Source organism: Xiphophorus hellerii, chromosome 11 (assembly GCF_003331165.1).
Source record: "Xiphophorus hellerii strain 12219 chromosome 11, Xiphophorus_hellerii-4.1, whole genome shotgun sequence".
NCBI lineage: Eukaryota > Metazoa > Chordata > Actinopteri > Cyprinodontiformes > Poeciliidae > Xiphophorus > Xiphophorus hellerii.
In genome coordinates this window covers 3,432,567-3,454,359 of record NC_045682.1, presented here as the reverse complement: position 1 = coordinate 3,454,359, position 21,793 = coordinate 3,432,567, and the positions used below count along the sequence as shown (strand labels likewise).

Sequence of the window (21,793 nt, the reverse complement as noted above, 5' to 3'; positions counted from 1 at the left end):
CATTCCTAGTGGTTGAGTTTAGGAGACTAAAGTCAAGTGGTCTCTTACTACAGACCAGATAAACCAGTGATTTGCTGTGGTTTCTCTAACTGTCCTTATTTGGAGAGAAAACTATTCAGGCAGAGTAAGAAAGAGATCAAATGCTTGAGTCCGTTAATTGTGCTTCAGTTTTTAATTCAAAAGTCCAAACTGTCATAAGTTTTTGTTGAGGTGGAGGACACAAATGCAGGCAGAAGGAATGAAATTCTCAGACATGTATTAAGTATTAAGTGAATGCAAACAAACAAGAGACCGGAGAAAAATAAATATGGAGGTACAGTAGATCTAACGAGCAAACCAGGAGTCTGATTAAATGAATGTGAAACAGCTGACAAAGAGTAAGGATTGAGGTATGAAAGAAGCGCAGACACTATTCTACACTACAACAGAAGATAGGAGAAATTACAGAGCAAGATCTATAATCTAAAGACCACCCAAGTACTGACTACAGAACTTCTCTCACAGTTTCCAAATACTGGATTTAGTTCATTTAGCAAGTGTTAGACAACCCTGTTTACTATCAATACAAATTTTCGCACTAATGATGCAGCAAGAAGAAAGAATGTAGAGGTTGTACCTTCTTAAAGATCTAAGGCTTCTGCCCGAAGCAGTTCAACAAGATTCCACATGAGAGTGATGGAAAATGACCAGACAGAATTCCACACTTCATGGAATGAGTTGAACGTCGTGATGGGTTCCCACGGAACACTATGACAACTTTTCAGTGCAATATAGGTAAATTTGCTAATGTTACACAGGAATGCATTGCAGATGGATGCATTGGCTTGCACCTTAATAGGAAATAGGTTCCTGTTTAACAGGAAATTCAGAGATTGGATGAGATGAACACCAGGGATGCTGAGTTTTGTCCTTCAGAAACCGTTTACGGGGAGGACAGAATGAAACAGCACTCTAGGAATTTCTACATGGCACAACCCATTCAATCAGGTGGCTGAAAATACCTGAGTGGTTCCAACTCCAACTGTTTCCTGCTTTAAGTCTCGTGAAAAAGCCTGCTGTGTTCTACTCATGCATACATAAAATACACTGGTGTAAGATGACAGCAAAATACAGTATATTAACAAGCACCTTGCAGACATCACGCACTATTTGAATTAAAATGTAAAAAAATGTACCAGAAAACTAACAATGATGAAAACTAAAAACTAATACTAACCCTATGATGACCATCATAGGGTCTGTCACCAAGATCCCAAACCTACGGACAAATGGTTGACAAATCAATCATCTCAGTCTCACTAACAACATGTAAATCTTACTGAAGAACTGTGGAATGAGCTGAACATCTAGAGATATTTAAAGCAGAATGGTAAAGCAAAGATTGTAAAAGGTCAGCAAATCGGCATAGTGCAATTAACAAATGTTAAAACCATGTTTCTTTCATTTAAAGACAAAACTTTTTCCTTGTTGCAAATACTAACAATGACATCATGAGTCAGCACACCTGTAAGGAACATTCCTGCCTGTTTCAATTCGCATGTCCTCCAACTAAATTCAAACAAAAACACAAAAAATCTGGATACTGATTCGTTGGCACTGCCTGCCAAGCTGTGGCTATCCAATCAGAAACAAATTGCCCATTTAGGGTATCTGACTAGAACCAGTCAAAAACCACATCAAAGATCCTGATGAAGCTTTAATGGAGGTGAATGCAAATAATTACCCACAACTAAAAAGATATTTTACACAAGCCGACTCCCACACCTGGGAAGGTTATTGTATCATGCTATCAAAACAGAACCTGTTCCCAGTGTTTGAACAAGGGCTTGGTAGCAATGGGAGAAACTCCCATGACACATGGCTGTGGTATCTGACTGGCTGCAGAGAACGTGGTATAAAAACCTGCAGGCTGGTTTAGAATCCTGCAGAGCTCAGAGGTCGCTGTGTCAGGTTTGAAAAAGAGCGTCTCTTACATGGTTTGGAGCAAATGCAAACAGCAGAGGTGTAAAAAGCAAAGCCTGTTTACGTGGCGGAGCAGCGTACATGGAGGTGGGTGTGTCAGCTTCACACACATGCCTGTCATACCCGTAGAAAAAGGGAGAGTGGAGATGAAGAGGAATCATGAACCAGTCTGCACACTAAACAGATCCAGGGTGAGAGTTTGTTATCCAACCAGACCAACCAGTAGGTGTCAGTCCTAACAATAGTGCACATTGTACATCTGTGTTCTTTACCTTTATCTAAGCTTTAAGGTTAACAGGATCAAAAACAGCAGTTCTAAAATGAAAATCAAAAACCGTGTTTAGTCGGCTTTAATTGTGCTGTAATTCATTTGCTTGAAAAGTTTGGGACATTGATTGAATGTGAAAATGAAACTCTGATACGGACCCTGAAGTGAACTCTGGTGCGGTTTGAATGCATGTGTGAATGGCAAGCGGGACGAAGACGGCTCCAAAAGTAGGACGCAGGCTACAGCGCAGGGAATTCTGGGTAAACAGCCAAATGAAGGAATGAGTCTAATGCTACTGGGGGAAATGACTTGTGGTCTTTTGGCAAAGACAAAAGAGAAGTCTAACAACCGCTAAAATCTGACGCCACTCCATTTTTTATGCTTTTTGATGAAGGATTACATAAAGCATAAAGTGCTGCTTCACTTGAGGCAGAGCCACCACAGGCTTGGGGGAACAGATTCTGTTGCAATTCTGGTCCCCAATCGAACTGAACCTAACGGATCATCAGTTGCGAAAACACCACATGTTTAGCTTGTCTCAAAAAAATAAGAAAATGTGCATTTTGTTTTTTATTCCTTTATTGTAACAATACTTGTCATCATTAGAGGAGATATCAACACTGATAGCTCAGTGTGATTCAACAACCAGTGACAATCACTAATTTCCACTCTTGGGGCCTGATTTCATTTACCTAATCTGATAAATGACACCAAGCAAAAGTCAACAGCTGAATTAGCTCTTTGTCACTAGCACAGAGGATCTGGTAAGTGTTCAAAAGGGTTCAGTCCACACACTCAACTCTGCTACTTATCTCACAAATGTATTTTCTTTACAACTATATCACCATTGAACTGTAACAAACAGGTTTGCCAACAGCATAACGTTTATGGCCCAGAGGTCTTATGCACACATACATTTTATTAGTCTCTTTTCTTCTTAAAACTCATGAATAATTCTATGATATTAAACAACCACAAGTACATACACATAAAAAAGACAGTGTGGAATTCATTGAAGCTTCACAGCACATTTAGCAGCATTTACTTATACAACGCAAGGCTATACAGGTTCAAGTCTTGGCCTGGGAACAGAATCTTTTTTTGTGATGGAATCCTGACTAAATTAAACCTAAACATATCTTGAAAGACAAATTTAAACTAAACTCTAATGCTATCAGCAGGTAGGTGACTTAAAACAGCGGAAGATGTAAGGAGTAAAAGATTTTGTCAGCAGGAGGACATTTTATATTTGCTATGCAGGTTATGGTTAAAAAGATACAAGGCAGGAATCTGAGCCTGGAACTTTTTGTTGCAAGTCAACAGTGCAACCAACTGCCCCGCCGAGCAACAACACAATATCCATGTAAATATCAATAAGAAACAATACCAGCTGCTTGCTGGTGACTGAAATCAGACAGGTAATATCTGGCCCAGCTCTCAAAGACATGTAAAATGTCATCATTTTCTTTCCAGATTGAGAACAAATTATATCCAATAACTCAAAAGTCAGATTTTCTATCACAGTTTGTGGGACAGGGGACCTTCCGTTGCGACTCTGGCTCTCAGAACTTCGTGTGCCCAAGTAACACTAGAGGTTGTTATTGAAGAGGGGAGGAGTCATCTTTCCACACAAGCTCTTTGTTAGAGTCTCTGTGAGCTTCTTTGTGCTGGGATACATCAAAATATCTCCCTGTTAATGAGGTGTTTCAGTCAGGATGCTCAGCACAGCTTTTTATCAAAATAAATTAGCCTTCTTTTCCAGTTTAGTTACAGGTTTCTCATCATGACATTCTCATTGCAACAACTTTAACTACTTCTCTGCAAGTGACAAACAGAGACAATAGAAGGAGGAAATAAAAAGTTGTCAGATTTCTGCTTAAAACTTTTTAAAAAGGTCAGAAGACAAAAAGTTCAATGAACCAACAAAGCCCTTTCAGGAGGCTCCTTGTCTGTGCTGCAAGGATCATCTTTCCAGGAATTACACGGGTACAGCCTTTAACATGCACCAAAGCAGCTAAATGCTAAAGATACATGCAGTGATCCAAGTAACACAGGTGTGACCCATTTGACTTGAAAGGCTCATATATATATATATATATATATACACACACAAATATACGTATATATTGTGTTTTACTTCAGCAAAAATCTAAAAACAAGCCCTCTGAGCAAATGTCTAACTATGTTGTAGAAAATGGAGCAACATTTATGGAGTTTGCGGGAATATGTCTAAATATCAGAAAATATATTCCTCTGAGACGGACAGAGAACTGGCTGGTGGCTGGAGAACAATTTTAGACTAGACCACCCTGATGCGCACTTAAAAAAAGTTCATAAATAAATAAGCAAACAAATCAAAGATAAACTGTCGGTGTGGTAGCTGGTGCAGAGGGACAAAGGACCACATATTTGCTGTGTCAACGACAATAACTGAAGAGAAACCACAAATGGTGCAAAGAGCTTCTAGAAAGAAAACCGTTTTCTAAGATGGCGTGTTAATTATTCAGTGGTTACTTTTAAACAGAACACTTCTTTCCATGTCGCAAGGTTTAGAAAAACAAGAATCACATTGGTTTTTTTCAATATCGTGCAGCCCTAATAATAATAATGACAAACATGCATCAAAGGAATTGAAAACATGGACATGTTGTGATTGTTGCACCACTAATATGAATCCACTCCAAGATAAGGCTGTGGGCCAAATTCAGTATCTCTCACATCTACAGATTTTCTAAATCAACCAAGCAAAACCTTGGTGATGGATCTCTTCTTCATGAACCAGCTGTCAACAAAACCGTTTACTTTTTCAGAATCACATTACAAAGCATTTAGGTGACAGAGATTGGAAAACCAAATTAGAAAGACAGTTAGTGCTGCAAAACTATACTGCTCAAAAAAAATAAAGGGAACACTTTAAGTGTTAAACACCTGTTTAAGTGTTCCCTTTATTTTTTTGAGCAGTGTAGATATACAAATACTTAATTATCCCACCAGCTTCATTTTAGAAAATCAAATGACCCCAGTGGATTCTAGCAGCTTTGAGAGCCAAAACGTCCTGCAGAATAGGATTAAGGTATCATGTTACTAACCAAGTGGCTGCAACTGCACCTTGCACCAAAAATATGGTGTAAGAGCAAAAAGCACCACTGCTGAATTTTAGAGTGAAAAACTGTTACTGCATCACCACTCATATAGACAAGCTTTCAATTATTAAGTTAATTAGCCAAGAGTAAATTTGTAAAGCTAGCTATACACTAACTTGATTGGATGTTTATTGAGAACCTGCAAAAATCATTAAGTCTTTCCAGTTAAGGCAAAGCTGTAAATCTACCATAGTGATCCATTGCTGGCTTTAAAACAATTTAAAACATTTGAAAGATTTATTTCCAGACTATAACAATTATAAACATGACATTCTGTGTTCCCTTCCTCACCACAAAGTGACATCCTGTTTCACTGCCCTGTAATTTAGCTCTCCAAAGGAATGGGGAAACAAATAGCGGAGCAGAGACAAAAAGAGTTACAGTAAGCTGCTGTGGGTCTCAGTTGACCAAACTCAGATAATCCTGGAGTCTAAACGATGTGACTGAAATCACTGCAGGACACTCCTCACTGCAGCAGAGATAAGCTCAAAGAGAAGTAGACATCTGTCAGCAGCTGTCGCCCTTACTTCCAATTAAAGAGACTGACCTGTCAGCAGAAGTATTTAAACAAAGTGTGACAGCTTTAAACTGAGTCTTCTTAAACACTGACAGAGCACAAGGTTTTCTCTTAAGCATTTACAGACTGCTGCAGCTGCATTATCATCCTCAAGCAGGGCAGTTACCCATTTCTTATCAACAGTTTGATAGTAAAAATATTTTTTAAAAGGCTTCTACAGGCCTCACAAGTCAATCTGGAACTGGTCCACAACTCATGTTTAGACTATGCAGCTAGTAATTAGTAATTACAGTGTTCAAAGCAAAGAGCTCAGTTTATAAAACAGGTTAGCATCTACTTCTTTAAGCTCTGTCATCACATGATTAACAGAATGTAAAAAGAACATGTCAACCAAATTATCCGCAAGAAACGTCGGAATGGGATCAAGCTAACATTATGCTAGCACCTTAGCAAAGATCCTCAGCAAAAATCACAGTTTGTTGAATATATTTTGTAGCCTTACACATTTTTGCTTGTTTAAAAACAAAAAGTCAGGTGATGCAGAAGGACATTCCATCAATTTTCTTAAGTTAATGGTATTTCTAGAGTTCCACTGGCCTCCCAACAGGATAGAGCAGCAAGTGTGCAGACTAGCTATCCACGCTGATAATCCAGCTATTAACCAGGTAATGCCGGTTTTAGATTTTCAGTTGTACTGTCTAAGAATCAGAACAAGAAGAAGAAATAATACTCTTCACAATATGCGTATTTACTTAACTTTTACTAAATTTATCAGGTGTTTATTCTGTGTCTCAACATTAGTTAAAAATTTTAATATGACTTACTGTATCAGCCTGCACTGACATGAATTGTATTACTTATGACTGAAGTAATAAGAACAACTTGACATACTGATTTTTTTCTAAATACCTGTATATGACTACCCACTCCATGCATTACTATGCATCAAAACTAAATGTATCAGACAGCATCATAATGATTGGCATAATCATATTTTAATAGGATGAAGGTAATAGCTTTTATTTAAAGCCAAAATAAGTTATTATTATGTAATATCTCTGTAAATACTTTTATGCAGGGGTTCAGTTTTCAGTTTGGTCAGAAGGTTCTATCAAATGGAACGATTTTTTTTATTAAAATATCTGATGCATGAACCGTATGACTGGGTATCCTTTGGAGGATAAAGAATGGTCAGATATTCTGTCCATAACTTCATGATTGGCTGCCTAGATGGTGCACGTTAATGAATTTGCTTACCACTGGTTGCCTAAAAAATTACATCCAGACCTAGAAATGATTTGATGTGTGGAAAAAAGTGAAGGTGGATACAGATTATGGGATTACCAGTTGAGTAATAAGCAACTGTCAAAATCCATGTGTCTGAGCATTCCTGTTTACTTTGCTAAGATAGCTGTGCTGAACGTTGTCGTGAGAACAGGCTGCTGAGACATAAAATCATCTTAAAAAAAAAAAAGAGATGATGTAATAAGGTCAAAGTTTGACAGGGAGTCAATTTGGGTTTTTAAGAAAAGAAGGGGTAAGGGTTCAATGGATTTAATATTCAAGACTAAACAAGAAAACAGCAGGCCGAAAGCCAGATTAGGCCCTGCATTATTGTGCTTAACCAATGGGATTTCTTCTCGAGCGTATGTGTGCCGACTTGTTTTTAATCTATATCCACCCTAAAGCTGAGTCTTCATCAACAATAACAGTCTTTTACCGCATAAGGTCCACGTTTTACTGCACCAGAATCAAGCCCGTCATTGAGGTTATAACTCACGCAGGTGTGTCCCTGGCATGTAGCAACTTGATGGCAGCGTATAACTGCAGGCCAAGATACAATACAAAATGATCAGGCAGTAACCTCAATCTGTCACAGTTTCATCTGCTCAATCAGGTGAAAGAATGTGAGTTGCAACTGGATTTTCAAGGACTTGTTTTTATGTGGGAGAAGTTAAACATTTGCATGGCATATTTAGCGGACGTCACTAGCAGCTACTATTTACAAATAGCCGACAGTCAAATGATACCTTTCTCACTGGTTTTATGCTCCAATTCTGCTTGCATCTTATTTTAGGCAGCTTTTGGTAAAACAGTCAGTTATTCAGAGTACAGCATGCTTCTGGCTTTTCTGCTTCACCACACCTTCCATTTAGAGATCACTCATCGTCATTATGATTCAGGCATGTGTTGGTTTTGGAAAAGACTTTCCAAAAGTCATCATCGTTCAAGAAGGCTTGAACGATGATGACAACCTGGTCTTACTGCACAAAACCGTTCCACAGATGCAACTCTAAATCACTGATTGTTCTTCCTAAAACTGGCCAAACACACGGAAGGGCTGTGACAATGTATTAAATACAGCCCTCTGTCATCTGCAAATGTGAGTGTGACAATATGAATAGAAAGATTGTATTAGTCTTCTGCGAATTTAAAAACATTGTAGAAGTAAAGCTGTGTAGTATTAAAACTTATTTTATATAGTAGAATTTAAAAGTTAGCAGTAGCCTTTTTGTGTACAGGCTCCGGCCCTATTTTTCTGTGTTATAGCTAATCTCAGTTCTCCGATTGAAAGAATTCAACCCTAGAGCACAAACTTAACTTCGACATCATACTTTACATATTCTATAAAGCTCTTTGACAATGTGTTTATGTTTATATCTTGCTCTCTATCGTCTGTTTTATTTTGTGCATGTTTGTTTGAAAAAACAAAAGAGAACACAAGGAGAAAAAACAGATCATCGGTGTTCAAAGATTTCAAAATAAGAGCATTAAAAAAAATATTGACTACTTCTAAAATTCTTAACAGTTGATAACCAAAATTTCAACACAGATGTTGAACATTATTCAACTGAAAGTTTACGAAAGAGCCAACTAAATTAGAGCAGAAACATAATTTTGCCCACTTTGGACTAGGAAGATGGAGTGCCCAGATAGAACCAATGTATGAGATCAGACCATGTCCATAAATCTAGGATCTTCTTGCTGCAAGGCAAAAACATTGCCAACTACAGCAATATGCAGTTCACTCTATTAAATCTGTTTCTCCATTTTTTGCCTATTGCCTCACATTTTGACATAGGAGCTAACACAATCCTAGCAGTAAATCACCTTGTTGGTTGCCGCTGTGTGTTCGTAACACAGGAGTAAGAGTCACAGTTGTTCTTGCACATAATTAGTGTTCAAAGAGCTGAGGTCAAAACCCAAGTCCTCCCTGACGTTAAACACCTCCGCTCTAACTGGAATCCACCAGAGCTGATCCTTTTTTACTCATTTCAAACACAAACATGTGTTTCAGGCTTTGTTTTTATTACAAACACATGTGGAGTGTCAAGAGATTTCCACATATTTCCACATCTGGTAAAAATAGCATCACAACAGCAACACAGGCCTAGGAAATGGTTTCAGATGTATAATATTGTGAAAAGCTAAAAAAAAAAAAAAAAAAAAAAAAAAAAAAAACTGAAAATATGAAGTCCAGATTGACAACTAGTCCCTGTTTCTGTTGCTTATGAAGCCACTAAGAGGTGTGGCTGCTTCACTGCAACAAGTTTCTTTAAATTTTGTCACCACCCAAAACATTTTGCTGTAAGGTTGACAGAATCTAGAGGACAAGTGCCTGAGGCCAGACTGCCAAAATCTTTTTCTGAAGTACTAATTAACAAGAAAGAACAAACACCAGACAGGTAAAATGAAACCAACAACGATCAGAGAACCTGGAGATGATTAAAGGGATTGAATCATTGGGTTCAATTACAGGGCAAGAGTTTTCCTGACCAGATTAGGGCCTAGTTCTCTATTCAGAAGCAGAACAAGGTTTCAGGCAACATGCCCATGCAAGTTGTCAGTCAACTGTGTATAAAAACCAAATTAGGGGTAGCTGTTAGAGACTTTTCATTTACTAAAATAAAGATAAAATATTGTAATACCCTAGAAACTGGAGATTTTCATACATCATACATTGTGTCCTTCACAACAATGCTGGCCAACTACTGGGGCAGGTGACTCGGGTAGAAATGTATGAACATTACACAGCTAACAGTGCAGGACAAATATTAATATGCTAGCTCCAAAATCTATATGAGCAAATCAAACAAGCACTGTCTTTTAGACTGGGCTAATCTAGATCTTGTTTTCGTTGCCAATGATAAATAAATATCTCTACACCAAGAAAATTATAATAATCAACCCTAAAAAAAATACATGGCTAACATGCAAAGCCATTTTTGTTTTATATTTATTTGGTGTTTTATAATAACTTTGCAATTTTTTTTGTTTTTATTATGTAAAGCATTTCAAACTGCTGCTGAAATGAGCTATACAAATAAACTTGACTGATTGATATCTACAAAGATTCACATATCCATTTTCCACAAAATAATACATCTTTGTTCTTTTTATTAAAATATTGTTTCTGATTTGCTGTCAGGCAAGTTAAACAATTTTATTTTTTTGGCGAGTAATTCTTTTTTAAGCCTCCGTTTCTGGATTTCCAGTCAAAACGCTGCTCCAGTGGGTGACAGAAACTCTCACATTATTGACAAAATAGAGTCAGGCCCTCCGCTGATGTTCACTGAAAACATTCAGGTCAAACTCAGAGGTGAAAAACAAAATATAAAAAGGACTCCACTGTTATTGTAGCATAGAAACTCATTTCAAGCATGTAAGAAGTAATCTGCCGCATCACTTTTTATAAAAATATGCTGATTGTATGCAAATAAGATAAGCAAAGATTAAAAACATTTCCTTTTTTGTCCATCATAAAATTATAGACAAGAAGCACAATTACAGTGGAAAATGTATCTTAATGCTGGGAACCTTATTTTCTTTATGGGCATATTATCATAAATTATACTGCAGGGTATAGGTATAACTAAATAGTGATCCACTAATCAGCCGACCAGTTATCAAAATTAGACATTTTCTTCCCCTCAGGCATCTCAAACTGGTAACAAGAAGGTCAAGCAATGGAAAGTCTGATCTGTTTTTTTTCTGTGTAATACATCAAAACTAAAAATTCCCACTTTTTTCACTCTATAAAACGCACCAAAAAAAGACATGGCCTTTTATGCATTTTTTGTTTTGAGTTTAGTAAAAGAAAGTCAAACAATAGTTACAGATATATGTTTAAAAGCATGAATAGTTATAAACATTTACTTCAAAAATGGATATTATTAACATTTAAATATTGACAAAAGATTATAGTTTTTTCTCCTTTTTTTTCACTGATTTTTGAGCAAACTTTAGGATTTCCAGTTAAAGAAAGCTCTCAACAGCAGCCCAGAGGACACGTTTCTTCTGATCAAGCGTTCCCTCCCTCTCATCTAGACAGTAAGTTAGAGGTCCAAAGTGACACAGCAGTGGTAATTACTCCTCCTCTGTTCATGTGAACGCAGCTTAGACTTTTGTCCGGCTGTGCCAAGTCAAATGGCACAGACACACCATAAATCAAAGAGCCTCCCTGCTAACTACACGACGCTGCAGGTTCACATCAAAGGAATGTTCCCCGCCTATCGCAAAGGCTTCTGGGACGCAGCCAGACACGCCCCGGTTTTGACACTCATCCTTGCAACAGTAGGAGTTCCTGTGATTGAGAGCAAAGTGGGGCTAAGTGTGTGAATGTGGAGTAAGGAGGGCGAGGCTGCACACTCAGCTCTGAAGTCTCAAACAAAGACTACACACGACTCTCCCGCCTCAAAGTCATGTTCTGTATCCGCCAAATGCTTTCTTTGGAATTTTATGTCAAGCAAAAGTTCACTTATGCTCCTACAGACCCAGATGTCTGGCTCATAATCACTTCCAGACTAATTCCTTAACAATTTATTTAACTATTACGTAGAACAGATTTGTTGTAGGGTGATTTCCTTTTCAAATAATCGTTTACAATTTAGAGGTTGGGCAGCGTTTTAATATCAGACTGGATTAGCTCTCCACCCCCTGAGATCATGTTGACTGATACAGTCACTCTGAGTAATTCCAGGGTAAATTTCAACCGTTAGCTGTTTGGTTTCATGGGAGTGGCAAGTAAATGTTTGTGTAATATCGCTTCCCAGCTTCATTAGAAATTTAATTTGTTTCTCATTATCACAGTTACATTTCTTCTCTGAGCTGCAGCAGTTCAGACACAGAGTAGAAAAAGAGACTCTTTCAGTTTCTGTTTTCAATGACCCGATTGATTTTTATTTTTTTTAAAAAGCTACATTCGACTTGTTGCAACAAGCTGCTGGCTCGTTTATCTGCAGCATTGCAGAATGCTCACCTGAGTTCATTAACATGAAGCGTCTGTTGGTGCAGTTTCAACTTGTAGGAGAGCTGATGCTGATGTCAGACTCTTCTCGGAGTTCAAGTGTGCATTGAAATGATCCTCCAAACGTTTAGCATTTCTAACCCGGTTTTATGAAAACAGTGAAGAAAAGAAAACTGCAACTTAAAGTTGGGATTAAAATTCAAAGGGCTTCTTGTTGACAGGTGTGTCTGAATAAATTGGAAAACCTTTGAAAACTTAATTTATTTCAGCAACATAACATTGTAGCCATTTATTTCTATACAATCCTAATGATTCTGAATGGTAAAATTCAACATTTCTTTTCATCTGATAAGAGCATGTTCAACCACTGACAAATCTAAACCTGTCGTAATAAGCAATTAATCAATCTCATGATGAATTGAAATAAGGTCTAATAATTTCCATTCTGGCGATTAATATTTTTTGAACTGCAATTTGTTTGAAGAACCATCTCAACCCATTTTATTTATTGACTCACTTGTGTGCAGTTTCTATGTCCTTTTTTTTATAGTGTTTGGCTGTCGTGTTTTATTTATGATATTGAAGAAGTCTTCCAGTTCCAATATAAAATGTTCTGTACAAAATTAAAGTTTATTTGTCTTTGAGAAATTGAACTGGCATTATTATGAAATTATCAATATATTAGTTGAAAATGGTGTCAGAAGAAAAACGTTGTTTATTGCAATAATTTCTGGAACTATTTATTGCCCAGCAAAATTTGCTATTGTGACAGGCCTAGTCCAATCCTATTTCTCCCTAGCCCAGATAGGACACTTCTGACACCTCTAGTTCTGTAGTGGATTAACACAAAGCACGGGACAGTTACGGCTCAAGATATATTTGTGAAAAGTGTTGCTTGTTGTGTTTTGCACACATTTTCCTTCCACTCAATTTTCCATTAACATGCTTACAAAGCCAGATTTTTTAGCAATAATGTTTTGTGGCGTAGCTTCCTATGGAAAAATGTCAAAACTTTGACATGACTGTGCGTAATTGTGCAATAATAATAATTGTTATTGCACTTTTTTTCATTTTCTGTAAACTGTAATTAGCAACAATAGGAAGAAAATCAGGGCATACAGTCTGAAATTGCAAACATGCAATGCTCCATGCTCCTATTTTACAAACCAATGTTCATCCAGACATAAAATACTTCAATTCCATGGTTTTCCTTGACTGTGTATTCTCTTTTCACCAATCAGGATTTTCAATGCGGTTCATGGTACATTTTTATGTTTATCTGTTAGGCTGCTCACCTCCTGCTCCACCTCCAGCATGCTTGCCTCGCTCTTGTTGGGACTGGACGGCTGGCTGAACACTGAATGGCTGCTTTGAGCGTCCATCTGGAACAAACGACCAGAAAAAGAAGACAGAAGAGAATCAGATCTTTTAGGACATCAGGCCCAGAAATTAGGACTTTACTGGTTTCTAATGTAAAAAGAATATCCAAAGGCATCTTTTACTATGTAATTAATTTTATTACACAGTAAAATCAATGAGCTATGACAAAAGACAAATCATAAGAGGCTGATTTTATTGTAATTCCTTGAGTTTAAGAAGGAAATATGCAAACAGAAGAGGTCAATATTAAAATAAGTCTGATTTGATCCCGTCTGTCGATGAGGTTAAACCTGCAGCTTTTAAAAACCTCCAAAAAGAAATGAGATGCTTGCAAGAAAAAGCTGTTCTACATTTTTTCATGACTTAAAAAAAAACAAAACATATCAAACCATTGACAACATTGTAATAATGCACAGACGTTGGTGTTTACAGTCAGTGAAGCAGGTGTTGATGCCTGTCTTTCTACCCTGATGTCACTCTGAAGGTATGAGCAAAACAAAAAGCCAGCTGTAAGCCAGAATTACCTCCTGATATGATATGACATGATATACCATTCCTATAGCCTTAAGTCTCCACTACAGCAGGGATGGACCGTAAGGCTAAAAAAACTTACCACCACATACGTAATTCATATTAGTCAATATGAATAATTATTGATTCATTTTTTGCTTTAAATATCTGAAATACAGCCAAACTGTTGGCGTGACCTTTCCTGTTTTATCTCCAGTTTTCTCTTCATGACATTTCTTTTTATTTTTAAGTGATTATGAGGAACTGTGGCCTTAAACTGCTTCACAAAAACAAGTGAGTGAGTTAGTAGATGGCACCTTGCTAAAGCCTTTCCTCTGCCTACATCCCCCAGAATGCCATGCGGTTCTGGATCAAAGTGAAGTGAAATTATTGAATATTTTATAAGGCATATTGATATTGATCACATGTCTATTGCAATATCTTGCAATTGATTTATTGCCCTGCCATCCCTACCGGATTCTAAACCTCATATTTCTCATCTACGATGACAGTGCTCTACTGTATTATAAATTATTGTATTCTAAATAATTATATTATATTATGTATGTATTTAGCGTGACTCATTAAAAGGGGAAATATAAACCAATTCTATTATTTTTTACACTGGAAATACGATGTCAGGTTTGATTTCAACGGTGTGCGTGTCCTTAAAAACTAAATTCAGACAGAACATTATGCAATATGCTTAAAAATCCACATGTCAAAGAGAAAGGAGCTGAACACACAGAAAGCAGATTTAATCACTGCACTGTGGGAGGCTGCTGCCATGTGTGTTACAAATGTAAGCTGCAGCAGAGTCACAGAGGGAGTGGCACATATTACTCATGATTAAAAAAAGCACCTCAAATACCTTGATAATAGTCTACTGCACTGAAAACCAAACATAAGCAAATCAGTAACTAAGGAAGTTACTGCTTAGAAAGCCAAGTTATGCATAAAGGCAAAAGAGGAAGACATGGAGAAGCTGATATGAATCAAATGTTTTACAGCCTGCAGCAGGAGTCTTCTGTAAACCTCTGTGAAATCATGAGCGGAGTAACAACAAGTTAACCGGCAAGAACTTAGATTCAGGACCAGACTGGTGCCATTAACAAGAAAACAAGCAGAAACTCTAACCGGCAGCACAATCGATGAGAGTTTATATTAATGAAGTAACATTATACTGTAGGGAGGGACAGAATGTTAATCTAAAGGTATTTCAGAACTCTTTCTGCTTCAGCAGTGTTCACCTTGCAAAAGAAGGGAACAGTTTCCATCGGAAGGCGATCTTAGCAAAAGCTTATGCTAAAGCACTAAATTCAACCATGTAGATGAACACAATGTGTCAATAACAAAATGTGGGACAGTACATCTCCCTTAACAGGGTCAAATTTGTTATTTCACACCTACCTGCATGATATACTGCGTTAACGGTCTTCCCTTGCTTCAAAATAAGAGCATGGATATAAACATCTTAACTACTTAAAGAATTCTTTAACAGTTCATAACCAAACCTTCAAAACAGATGTCAAACTTTATTTAACTGAAAGTTTACAAAATAGCCAAGTAAATTACCAATTCCAAAGTCAGCAAAGGTTAAAGCGCTAAACAAAAAATTAGCACCCTATTAACGCAGTCTCAAAAGTGTACACACCGCTGCTACTGATTATTTGAAAAATGGAAAGAGTACAGAAAGGAAATGCAAGGCACGCAGATTAATTAAAGAAGAAGACAAGAGGTTCATGCTAACTCTGGAGGTGCTGCAGAGATGATTAGATCAAGCTGAAGAATCTGTTGGCAGGGCAACTGTTAACTGGACACTCCAAAAATCTGGCCTTTATGAAAAAGTGGCAAGCAAAAACCTGTTCAAAGTTTGCTTAAAGCCGTGTAGGGGGCACATAAAACATGTGGACAAAGGTGTGCTGGTGAAATGTTGAATACTAAAGAACCATTACAGGACATTACTTGGGGAAAAACTTGAGACTTGGGTGGAAGTTCAACTTCCAGCAAGATACGCCTCTAAACATCCAACCAAAACTACAATGGATTCAAACAAAGCCATGTCATGTTTTTAAATCTTAAAGACGCGTAGTATGTCTTTAACAACCCTTCATTTATGAGTTATAAAACCCAGAAGTTCAAACCTGGAAGGCTCACACTCTGCGGGAGTTTGTTTTTGTATGCAAATTAGCAAAACATCTGCAGGTATGCGGACCTTTACGTCATCTGCTTTCTGTTCATCTGGCCTAGAGTATCTTGTGACAGATACTCGAGGCCAGGGGTGTCAAACTCCAGTTCTCAAGGGCTTTTAGATGTGCCTCTGCTGCACCACCTGAATAGAATAATTAGGTCATTAAGGCTCTAGAGAACTGATTTACACAAGGAGGAGGTAATTAAGCCATTTCATTCCAGTGTTTTGTACCTGTGGCACATCTAAAACCTGCAGGACAGCGGCCCTTGAGGACTGGAGTTTGACACCTGTGCTCTAGGCTGTGAAAAGTCAGAACCCGGCGTGAGAACTGAGAATCTGGTGCCACATAGCACACATTCCCACAGCGCCACAGCCTGTCTGAGGCCTCAGCCCTGCACCGCATTTCTGTCTTCCCTGACATCTGTGACGGATCATGACTGGCAAACTAATAAACAGAGATGTCTGACAGCTCAGTGTGAGCCCAAACTGATTTATGAAAACAAAACAAGAGGTCAAGCAGCAGAATCAGCTCTTAAAACGAGCTGCTTGCCAGTTATTTACCTGGTTGAGAAAAACAGAGAAACCAGTCCACCAGGAAGCCTTGCATACTCTGGCCTCAATAACTACGTAGGTCATAATGATTTACAAGTACAGTTGTTACTTGTTAAAATCAGAACAAAATACAACAGAAAAGTGAAGGCAGTGAAGAATGACACACAATCACCATAGACATCAAGAATCATAAGTCAAGAGTCAAACATTTTCAAGCTGCTACAAATGACGTTATAAACAGTTTAACAAGAAGCCATTCGCTATTAGGAGCCCTAGAGTGAACTGAAATAATAGGAGGATCAAAAATAATGGTTTAGTTCATTAAGCTGCTTTTGGTTTTCTTCAGAAATGCAAACGCTGCATCATAACATACCTTGATTATTTGGTCAAGAGTCGAGAAACTATTAAATTTGACTGAACAAGTTAACAAAAACAACCAAACAACAACGAATCTCTGAATTTCAAATCTACAAACTCTGAAGTAACATGATCACTATTAGGTATACTTCAGAACTGTGGGTGCCACTGATTTAAAGAGATACAAACAACTAGATGTGTAAATAAAGAGTATTTCTTGAGCTATAACACATTTCATGATCTGCACCAATAGTGGCTTTTAAGGTTAACTTTTTAGAGAAACCCTCGACTTATGGGAGGGTTTCTGTTGATCTGTCTAACCTGGAATTTGAAGACAAAAGGAATTCATTACTATTCATACAAAGCTTAAAGAATAATTGGTTTTAGTGTTGAGACTCCATTCTGTTTACTTAGAGTTTGGAATGGTTGCTGAAATATGCCAGATTAGATTGGGTGTTGGTTATTTTCTCCCTTCACTTTTTTTTGCACTTTCCTCATTTTGTTCTGTACTCAACTATCTTACAGTAGTCATGGCTTCCAAGACATTAGTATCCACTTTTCAAACGTATGGTTCGTAATGTGGACCCTCCCATATTTCTGGTTCCATGTTAGCAGACAGAGCTAACATGGATTGACCAGAGCCTCTACATCTCAATGACATTTAGAATTGATATTTTTGTTTATCAATTTGCCTTTTCTCCAATTTACAAAACCATTTTATACCCAGGGTTTTGTCCCTTACTACCATATCATTGCCATGTGTTAACCACTTAGCCATTTATGTCTAGTTATTTGTGAATTTTGATACTTAACAGCATCTTTTCTGTAGATTTTGCAATTCATTTCCATTGATCGTGGTTCCAATCTCTGGTTTGGTCACTCTTTTCCTACGTGGTCATGACTCTTGATCAAATTAAATCAAATCTGAGAAACCTCATATTTATTCGTTTTACTTTTTGAAGCTGCATAAGCACATTTCCTTGCAGATCAGCTCGATTTGATATTATGTCAACTATTACTCAATCCATCAGTTGTCAAAGTGGATCCAAAACTGTCCTTGTTCAAGTTTGGTCAAAGACGGCAAAAAAATCTACAAATGTATGAAACAACACTCCTGGCTGACATTCCTCTGCTTCAGTTAAACACCTGACAATCCTACACGCATTACTATCACATGACCAAACAAACACCAGCCACGTCCCTGCACCTTTACAAAACACACAAATACGGGGGATAAAGATGGTAATAAACAGCGGTTACAATTTTAAAAAGTAAAATGCATCAACAGGAAGATGCTCAAAGATCATAGTTGTCCGTATTTAAAAAGATCGACCAAAACAGAGATTGGAACCACAACCAAGGGAAATAAATTGCAAAATGTTCAGAAAATAGTGTATATTAAACCTGTATTTGAGACTTTGGTATTTTTATGACATCTGTTATTAGTATCTGTTTACTTACTATACATAGTTTTACTTATAGGGCCAATATCACATGTTTAAAAATGATCTACATCAGCAAGAGATTTGATTTCCCTCTTCTAAAGGACAGTGAAGGCAGCATGATTTGAGGTTGCATGTGACGTAAATGTGCTCCACTTTTCTTGGTCAGTTCATCGAAATAAGTCAAAGTCCAAAGCAGTAAAATTTTGTTAAAGTTGCCATACATTTGATCAAGATCATTTTTTATACTCAAATATGTACCTTAAATCATAAACAAAAACTGCAAGTTTGAATCATTTATGTTCCCTTTGAACTTTTGCTCGAACTAACAAATATTAGCCCGAATGTTTGAAAGTTTTCAGAGCAACATTCCATTTTCTAGTGATTCTCTCTTTAGAGGGAGAAAGACGGAAGCGCTCACCTCAGTAATAAAATTCTGTTGCTGCTGCTGCTGGTAGATAATTTCAGTCGCATGGTTGCTGCTGTTGCTCACACGGGGCAGAGTCTGCAGGTACATCGGCTGCACCATCGGCTGCACCATGGGCTGCACCACGGCCTGCTGCAACACGGGCTGCTGCATCATGGGCTGCTGCATGAACACGTAGTTCTGCTGGGGCATGGCCTGCTGCACCGGAACCAGGTACCGCATTGTCCCGTAGGAGCCGTTCATCGCGGTAACCGGCAGCGTAGTCACATTAGAGACCGAAGACAACTGTATCGGTGAAACCGGAGACACCGGAGAGACCTGTGGGAGCGGAGACGCCGGTGACATCGACCTGGTCGAGAACACCTGCGTGGCCACCGGCTCAGATGTCAGCGTTTTGTACGTTTGAATCTTCTGCGTCGTGTGGACAACCGGCTCGGACGTCAGCGTTTTGTAAGTGTGAAACTTCTGGGTCGACTGGACAACCGGCTCGGACGTCATCGTTTTGTACGTTTGAAACTTCTGGGTCGTGTGGTGAGACATGTTGACTCAAAACGTTGGAGCAGAGCAGCTCGGACCGAAAGGAAAACAACCGAAGCCGCAGCAAAAAAAAAAAAAAGTTTGGGAGAGTCCACGAAGTGAGGAAAAAAAAAACAACACGCAGAATTCTAAAGAGCTCCTCCGTGGGGTGTCTCTGTCTGCAAACTGGTGATTCGCCACCGACTGATTTCCTCCTCAGCTGGGAAGACTGGGTAGGAAAGTCCGGTTGGAGGAGTGACTTGTTTGTGAAGGATAACCTGAAACATGAGGGAGGAGCTCTGCTGCTCTGAATGCAAATGTTAGGGAAGGCGGGAGGCTTACCGTGGAGCCCAGCACACAACTTCAGGCATGTCGGCCTAATTATTGGCAACGCCCTGAAAAACTCTTTGCGAAGATATTACATTTACCTTCGCATGAATAAAAGAAAAAAAAAAACACACAAAAAACCATGCAACAATGGCTAGGCACATTTCCTCTTACATGTATGCTACTGTACTTCACACTGTTTCCTTCAAGCCCAAAGGCAAAATAACGAGCTCACTTTAAAAGCCACAAACAGAAGCTGGAAATTTTAGTAGAGGTGAAAAACAAACATGCATAATCTGATTCAGCCGCCAGGTGGAGACAAACACCGGTTAATAAAGAATCCGACTTTGTATTATTTTGTAAATAATGACACTTTATTGCAAAGTTGGCACTTTTGATGGACTTTTAATGTAACGTTCAGAGAAACTTTGCATTAAAAGTGTCATTATTTACCAAATGACCCTTCATAACAATGATGAGCGAATCATTTTGTGGACAGAAGGTTCAATGAGCCCCCAGAACATCATCAAGTGACCATAACTTGCAAATCTATTGGTACACAACACAGTAACATTGCAGATTATTTGTAATAATGCAAAAGTGGATAAAGTAACCACAACTTTTACCTGTTAAAGAATAGAAATAATTTACAACCACCAAGCCTCCAAAAAATGTAATTTAGAAAGTTGAAAATCTTTTGAAACTACGGCAGTAGATTGTATTAATTCTTGCATTTTATGTTAGAAAAAATGCAAAATACTTTCAGTAACATTACATACTTTTTATTTTCCATATAGCGCAGCAGGTTCAGCAAATACAAAACACTTCTGAACAATGACGCATGTGACCTAACAAGTGTGACTTTAAGACGAAATGTAAGTTTGTTTATTGTATTTTTGAGTTCAGACATATTTAATGAACAAACCAGAGGTGGGGTGAGTAACCCAAATTTTAAAAAGAAAAAGGTTCGTTGTGCAAGCTTACCTTGTGTAAAATCGGATGTCGTCATCAGACCCTGCGAACCTTTGTAATCCAAAGGTAGATTGGATTTTCAGTTCTTCGATCTGGTTTATTAGTGCTTTTATTTCTTCTTTTAATATGTTGTTTTCATTTATTGTCATGTCAGGGCCAGCTGGTTCTGGGACAGAGCAATAATCGTGATCTGCAGAAGTGCACTGCACAGGCCGATCAGTTGCTCGGCTGTCTGGCTCTGGTCTGGTCTCTCCTTCCCACACACTCGCTCTTTCAGGCTGAACTCAGAAGTTGTTCCATTGAAATAACGCAGGGACGGCTCCTTTAACCATTCTTCTCCCACCAGCAGCTTTAGGCTGAAGAAGCTGATCCAGAGTGAAGTGAAGTGAAGGCTGAAAACTTTGCTACGCGGTGTTAACGTGAAATTGTGTGCCATTGTCTTTTTAAGTCAGGATCGCCTGGAAGTCCATGAAAACGTAAACGCCCGTTATATTTGGAAGACGCCGTGCACCGTGGAACACAACAGTGTTCATGGTATTGCTGAAATTGATTTTGAAATACTACTTTCTTTCCTTGCGGTCATGGCCACTCAAAGCGGAAGCAAGTCAGCCGCATTTCGCTCAGCGGATGTGACCTCAGCGCCGTACGTGCAAAGAGCCCGTTCCAGAGCCCGTTCCAGAGCCCGTTCCAGAGCCCGTTCCAGAGCCCGTTCCAGAGCCCGTTCCAGAGCCCGTTGAAATCCCTGTGGCGGTTCGTGCCTGAATACAGCCTTTTAGACAGGAAGAAAATCTTTATTTCGAGACAAAAAATAGTAGTAAATACTATAATAATAATAATAATGTTTAAATATAATAATAACTACAGTATGTAATGTATTATAATAATGATAATTTTATTATTATTATTATTATTATTATTATTATTATTATTATATTGCTATAAGCAGCAAGAAGAATGTCCAGGCGTAGTCTTTCTCCCACAG

The 21,793-nt window shown here is 38.2% G+C and overlaps 1 protein-coding gene across 3 annotated transcripts in view; it reads right to left on the bottom strand.

The window, feature by feature from the left end:
* pof1b (POF1B actin binding protein) overlaps positions 1-19,770 on the bottom strand; it is a 34,460-nt gene extending 14,690 nt beyond the window's left edge. The window contains exons 1-3 of one of the 3 annotated variants that reach the window (XM_032576071.1): positions 18,991-19,770; positions 13,433-13,519; positions 11,825-11,827 (exon numbers count right to left, since the gene is read on the bottom strand). In XM_032576071.1, coding sequence (XP_032431962.1) covers positions 11,825-11,827; positions 13,433-13,519; positions 18,991-19,536 — 636 coding nt within the window. In that variant the 5' untranslated portion in view covers positions 19,537-19,770. Of the gene's footprint in view, positions 1-11,824; positions 11,828-13,431; positions 13,520-18,990 lie in introns of all 3 variants that reach the window. The other 2 variants (XM_032576072.1, XM_032576073.1) reach the window with 2 other exon arrangements.
* Positions 19,771-21,793: the final 2,023 nt, after the last annotated feature.